Source organism: Otolemur garnettii, unplaced genomic scaffold, assembly GCF_000181295.1.
Source record: "Otolemur garnettii isolate 467f Iridium unplaced genomic scaffold, OtoGar3 scaffold00013, whole genome shotgun sequence".
Taxonomy (NCBI): domain Eukaryota; kingdom Metazoa; phylum Chordata; class Mammalia; order Primates; family Galagidae; genus Otolemur; species Otolemur garnettii.
The window spans coordinates 27,787,026-27,793,355 of NW_003852408.1; the positions used below are offsets into that span (position 1 = coordinate 27,787,026).

At 44.0% G+C, this 6,330-nt stretch overlaps 1 protein-coding gene across 1 annotated transcript in view; it reads right to left on the minus strand.

Moving 5' to 3' along the window:
- LOC100960754 (cytochrome P450 20A1) overlaps positions 1–4,044 on the minus strand; it is a 61,915-nt gene extending 57,871 nt beyond the window's left edge. The window contains exons 1-3 of the mRNA XM_023510381.1: positions 3,848–4,044; positions 1,687–1,736; positions 887–1,053 (exon numbers count right to left, since the gene is read on the minus strand). Of these exons, the coding sequence (XP_023366149.1) occupies positions 887–1,053; positions 1,687–1,736; positions 3,848–3,919 (289 nt within the window). The 5' untranslated portion in view covers positions 3,920–4,044. The remainder of the gene's footprint in view (positions 1–886; positions 1,054–1,686; positions 1,737–3,847) is intronic.
- Positions 4,045–6,330: the final 2,286 nt, after the last annotated feature.

Genomic DNA, 6,330 nt, shown 5'->3' on the forward strand with positions numbered 1-6,330 from the left:
AACCTCCAACTCCTGGGCTCAAGCAAGTCTCCTGCCTCAGCCTCCCAAGTAGTTGGGACCACAGGCGCCCACCACAACACCCGGCTATTTTTTGGTTGTAGCCATCATTGTTGTTTGGCAGGCCCGGGCTGGATTTGAACCCACCACCTTAGGTGTATGTGGCTGGCGCCTTAGCCACTTGAGCCATAGGCGCAGAGCCAGTTTTTCTATTTTTAATAGAGATGAGGTCTAGCTCTTACTCAGGCTGGTCTTCAACCCCTGAGCTTAACTGATCCACCCACTTCAGCCTCTCAAAAGTGTTAGGATTATAGGTATGAGCCACCATGCCCAGCCAATATTCTTTTTAAAGTTTTTCCTGGTTGCTCATGTACATTTACTGTTTCAGATGTACCCTGGAACTGTTTTTTCAGGTTCCTAGAAAAATCCTGTTGTAATTTACATTGGGATTTTATTGTATATACCTATAAAGAAAAAGATAATTATTTTACAATACCACCTTAAATGAGGTAATCGAGATTATAGTACAATGCCTAGCACAAGTACAAAGCATTCAATAAATTTAGATATTCCAGGGCTGAGCAAGGTGGCTCACGCCTGTAATCCTAGCACTCTGGGCGGCCAAGACAGACAGATTGTCTGAGCTCATAGGTTTGAGATGGGCCTGAGCCAGAGCAAGCCCTCCCGTCTAAAAATAGCTGAGTGTTATGGCAGGTGCCTGCAGTCCCAGCTACCTGGGAGGCTGAGGCAAGAGAATCGTCTGAGCCCAAATGATTTGAGGTTGCTATGAGCTACGATGCTAGGGTACTCTACCATGGACAACAAAGTTAGAATTCTTCATAATTCTTTCTTAAAAGAATCAGCTAATTAGAAAAAAAATTAAACTTACATGTCTTATTGGGGTTGATATGCTGTTTCAATACATCAATAGTGCCCAGACTAACCACAAGGCGCCTTCCAAACCAGAAAGAGACCACAGGCCCGTATCTTTCATGCAAATTAACCAGGAACTCATGTAAACTTCCACTATGCACAATATCTGGAAGATTACCATCTCTGATAAAACAGAAACATTTGACAAAATAATCAATTTAACTTGGGAAAGAAAAATCACAAAAACAACAGTTGACTCAATTAACTGTGTCCACAGATGAAAACAAAGGCTCATGAAATTCAAATTACTACAAAATCCAAAACTCAATTATGTTTAAAATAGTAGTCTACTTTAAATTGCACATGAATTTTATGACCACCCTTTATTTGCCTTCTCACAAGACATGGATTTATCTGATATTTTGAGAACTCATAACACTTCAAGTAAAAAAGTTACACAAGGAACATCGACTGAGGTACTGGAAAACCATCCAATTTTTGCATATAATTCTGAGATAATAATAGACATCAACATAGGCTGGTAAAAATCATCAGACCAGCTATGGCAATTTTTTTCTTCTTTTTTTCTATCTTAATCCTATTTTCAGCTTTTTTGAACAAGAAGAAGTAAAAGAAATTAAAGATTTGATTTATACAGTCCTCTTATCTGGTCCTAACAAAGTAAGGTTATTTGAGCAGTGGTAAATTTAGGGTAAACAAGGGGAATTAAATAAGAAGGATAAGAGAAAAATATGGTTTTAGTTTTTATATCAAAAATGAAAAGTTGAATCTGCTTGATTCCAAAACTCTACTCACTTTTCTTCGGTTGGAGGAATCCCTGGAATTCCTGCAGCTTGTCTAGAAGCCTTAAAGAAAAAAATTAATATAATAAATTTCATATATCCTGGAGGAGGGAGGATTGAGTGTTCCCACTTAATGGACAAAATGTAAAGGTACACGGCAGACCTCTTGGGTGTAGGACAACTGGACTTAGCATAAAAAAAAAAAATCCATGCTTATAACAGTTTCATTCTTAAAATAAGTATATTCTTTCTAGTCAAATAATTCACCAAAATAGAGAGTTGATTGCTATGGCCTAAATATTTGTGTCCCCAACATTCATATACTGAAACCCAATTCTAAATATGATATTAGGTAAGGTCTTTTGGAGGTGGTTAGGTCATAAAGGCAGAGCCCTCATAAACATAATTAAGTGTCCTTATAAAAGAGCCAAGAAGGTTGCACACATGGGAGTCATAAAGTTAAAAAAAAAAAAAAGTCCTTGAATGAAAGTCCATCACTGGTGGCCATACTCTGTCTTAATGTTTGTTTCAAAAATGATAAACAGATTAAACTGGATCACAACAGCACAATATAGAGCTTCCAGAAATCTAATTTTGCGAGGAATTTAACATATTCAGTTGCCCTAGGTCTTTAATTTTGGATAACTTTTTTTTTTTTGAGACAGAGCCTCAAGCTGTTCTCCTGGGTGGAGTGCTGTGGCATTACAGCTCAGGGCAGCCTCCAACTCCTGGGCTCAAGCAAGTCTCCTGCCTCCGCCTCCCAAGTAGCTGGGACCACAGGCGCCCGCCACAATGCCCGGCTATTTTTTGGTTGCAGCCATCATTGTTGTTTGGCGGGTCCGGGCTGGATTCGAACCCGTCACCTTAGGTGTACGTGGCTGGTGCCTTAGCCGTTTGAGCTATAGGCGCTGAGCCAATTTTGGATAATTTTTAAATGAGACTATGCTTTGATTAGCCCATAGAAACAGCAATGTTTATTCTTTCAATCTGTTATGTGCCAGAGTTTCATGCGCTACGAATCCTACAGTGCACAAATCTGACAAAAAATTCTTCTTAGCACTCTGGGAAGCCGAGGTAAGTGGACTGACTGAGCTCAGGAGTTCCAGACCAGCCTGAGCAAGAGACCCTGTCTCTACTTAAAAAATATAAAAACTAGTTGGGCAAGGGGGCACATGCCTATAGTCCCAGCTACTTGGGAGGCTGAGGCAAGAGGACTGCTCAAGCCTAAGAGTTTCAAGTTGCTGTGAGCTATGATGCCACCGTACTCTACCGAGGGCGACAAACTTAGACTGTCTCAAAAAAATAAATAAATAAATAAAGACTATTCTTCATAACTAACTCTTGTGTTCACAACCTCCGAGATTGACAGAAATAACAGGTGACGCAGAGGCAAAGCACTGTGGCAGGGGGACAGCGCGCACAGTAACCGGTAGCGCAGTTTCTTTCCAGAAGCCCACTTGCGTCTGCAATCCCGCGAGAGGTTAAGGCCTGGACCTCGAGCTCACTGGATTTCAGTAACCGTAAGTCGACAGACGGAAAAAAAAAAAGCAGACAACACGAAAAGTTTTCAAAGAATCCTCAGGAAAAGAGAAAGGTGTGGCGCGCCCTGAAGTATCCTCTCTGCCACACTAGAAAACAGAAATCCAGGTTTTCTTTAGTTTGACACAGTCTCAGTCTCCCTGGGTAGAGTACCGTGCCGTTACAGCTCACAGCAACCTCAAACTCTTGGGCTTAAGCGATTCTCTTGTCTCAGCCTCCTGAGTAGCTGGGACTACAGGCGTGAGCCACCGCACCAGAGGCAGACTTCGGGTTTGGAAACTTACTACCAAAAGACCACCCCAAATAATTCAAAGCCGCCTCGGAAAAGTGGCGTGGGATTCCGGGGGCAGAGAAGGGAGGCCAGCCAGTGTGGACCAGTCTTCAACCCTCCCTCGGGTGCTCTGCACACGACTGGATAACTGAGCCCCGCGTCCCCCTGGCCTGCAGCGAAGCGCCTTAGAACTCGCGCCCTCGCAGGGCCGTCACGTGACTCCGGGGGCGGTTCCCGCGCCAGAGCCCAAGCCCTCCACTCAGGCCCGCCCCTTGTGGATAGCAGAGGGCCAGTCAATGCAGGTGCGGCTGGGAGAGAAGCTGGGGCAGCGGCCAGAGCCCTTGAGGGCTGAGCCAGCGGTTACCGGGTAGAGGTAAAGCACCGCTCCCACCAACGCCAGCAAGAAGGTTATGGCGAAGATCGCGAAATCCAACATGGTTCTTCCGTCCTGGGAGCCACGTCTCGGATCCAGGGCTCAGGCAGCAACGCCTCTGCCTGGTGCGACCTACGGCAATAGCGTGTGGGCGGGGGCAGCCGGAGGACCCGCGAGCGAATAGGCTGCTGGGGGCGTGGCCACGCCCTGCGGGGGAGAGCAATAGATCGCCGAGCAGCCCAGTGCATCCCCAGGGTCTGAACTGAATGCCAGCTTCATAGCCCAAAGACCGGATTGTGGTTAGTAGGTTTTCAGAGCCTGTCTGCAGCTTGGAGGCGGAGTTGCTGGCGAACGGAGAGTGTTGTCTTCTGAGAAACGTTAGTAGTTATTATTGCCCTGCCTCGACCAACACTTTTTCCAATGTATTAAAGATCAAAACCTCGGGCGCGTTGACTCACGTATGTAAATCCCAGCACTCTGGGAGGCCAAAGCGTGTGGATTGCTTGAGCTCAGGAATTCGAGGCCAGCCTGAGCAAGAGCTAGACGCCCGTACACAGTGGTTACAGCGCCGGCAACCTGCACCGAGGTTGGCGGGTTCGAACCTGACCGGGCCTGCTGAACAACAATGACAACCGCAACAAAAAGTGGGCGAGCGTTTTGACGGGCGCCTGCAGTCCCAAGAGAATCGCTTGAGTCCAAGAGTTTGAGGCTGCTATGAGCTGTGACGCCATGGCACTCTACCCAGGGCGACAGATTGAGATTCTGTCTCAAAAAAAATAAAAATAAAAATACAAAAATTAGCTGAGCGTTGTGTTGGGCTCCTGTAGTGTCCTGCTACTGGCGAGGCTGAGACGGGGGATCACTTGAATCCAGGAATTTGAGGTTGCAGTTAGCTGTGGTGATGCCTGGATACTCTACCCAGGGTGACTCTGTCTCAAAAATTAAATAAATTAATATAAAAATAATATAACATGTCAAGAACAGGTAGAAAAAGGAATGCATTTTAGCTTACCTCATTGAAAATGCCAACTCTTTAGGCATTTATAGCAAATATAATGAAACATCGCTATTTAATATTCCATTTGGCAGAAATCATACTTTTAGATTTTCTTTCCAGGTAATTGTGTCAAGCTGTGGTGTTTCAGAAGATCGTTTTCTTTTTTTTAAATTTCAGATTGATATGAGGGTATAAGTGATTAGGCTGCAGTGTTTGCATTTGTTAGGTAAGGTCCCTGTTGTAGTTGTGTCCCGCACCCAGGAAGTGTGCCATACACCCTTAACATGGTGCCCATTAGTGAGGAGCACCAACAAGTTCATTTTCAAGGCTGTTTGGAATTTTAAAGACATCCCATCAAAATGCTGTTCTAAATAAGTTTTTGAAATAGTAAACATAAGATTTTTAAGTGCATAATGTACTTGTGTAACTAGCTCCATGAGGTAGTTTTAATGATATATTACATGTCTCTTATATTTCAAGTTTCCAAACCAGTAAGATTTGATGACCAGAACTTTGTTACTTTCTGTTACACAGATACATTCATTCCATTTTGAGTTCCCAGAAGGGTGAAAACCTCCTTGCAGCCGTGAGATAACTACAGAGCCTTATACCAACTGTCTGGAAAAGATAAGATAAGCAACACATCACCACAGATTATGCCCAAGGACTCACTGAACCTATACACAAGGCTAAAAGAATGACCAATATTAACCCCTAGCTTATTATAATACTAAGAACTCCACCTTGGGAAGATCTTATCCACCATTTTTTGTTCATAGGATGTAAGTACTAGCATGATTTCCCACTGTGCTTGTGTGCTCTACACTCCCCCCCAAACACAAAATGATGTTCACTCCCCTCATACATTTTCACTTCCATGAAAACCATTTGACCCTGTTGGTCAGGGAGGTAGTTTTGAGGCAGTCTGCTCAGGAGGTTGAGGCAGGAGGATTGCTTGAGGCCAGGAATTGGAGGTTACAGTGAGCTATGATGATGCCCCTGTACTCTAGCTGGTGTGAGAAAGCAAAACTCTGCCCTGCCTCCCAAAAGATGGAATTCTGGAACCAGGCATCTTGATCATGTCATGATGGCATCTATCCTTGTTAGTCTGTGGTGTGCAGCAGCAAGAAGATTATTAAAATTATCTCCAGTGGTGGCATGAGATGAAATGGCAGTAGGGTAGGGAACAAATTTTAGGTAGTCAAATGACTGTTGATGGCAACTGTAGGAATTACAAAAAGATTGTGAAGTGCATGGCTATTTCTGGCTGCATTATAGAGGTTATGAAAGGAAATAAGTGTTTTAGGCCTTGAACTCCCAACTTAAGGTAGTGCAGAAGAAGAACCAGAGGCTTTCATGATAGTCTCAAAAGAATCCCTTATTGTGCAGCCGCAGGGCAGATATACCTGACTGCAGATTGGAGAGTTACAGTGCCAGTTAAAATGCACAACCTTACCAAGTCTCTTTTTTTTTTTTT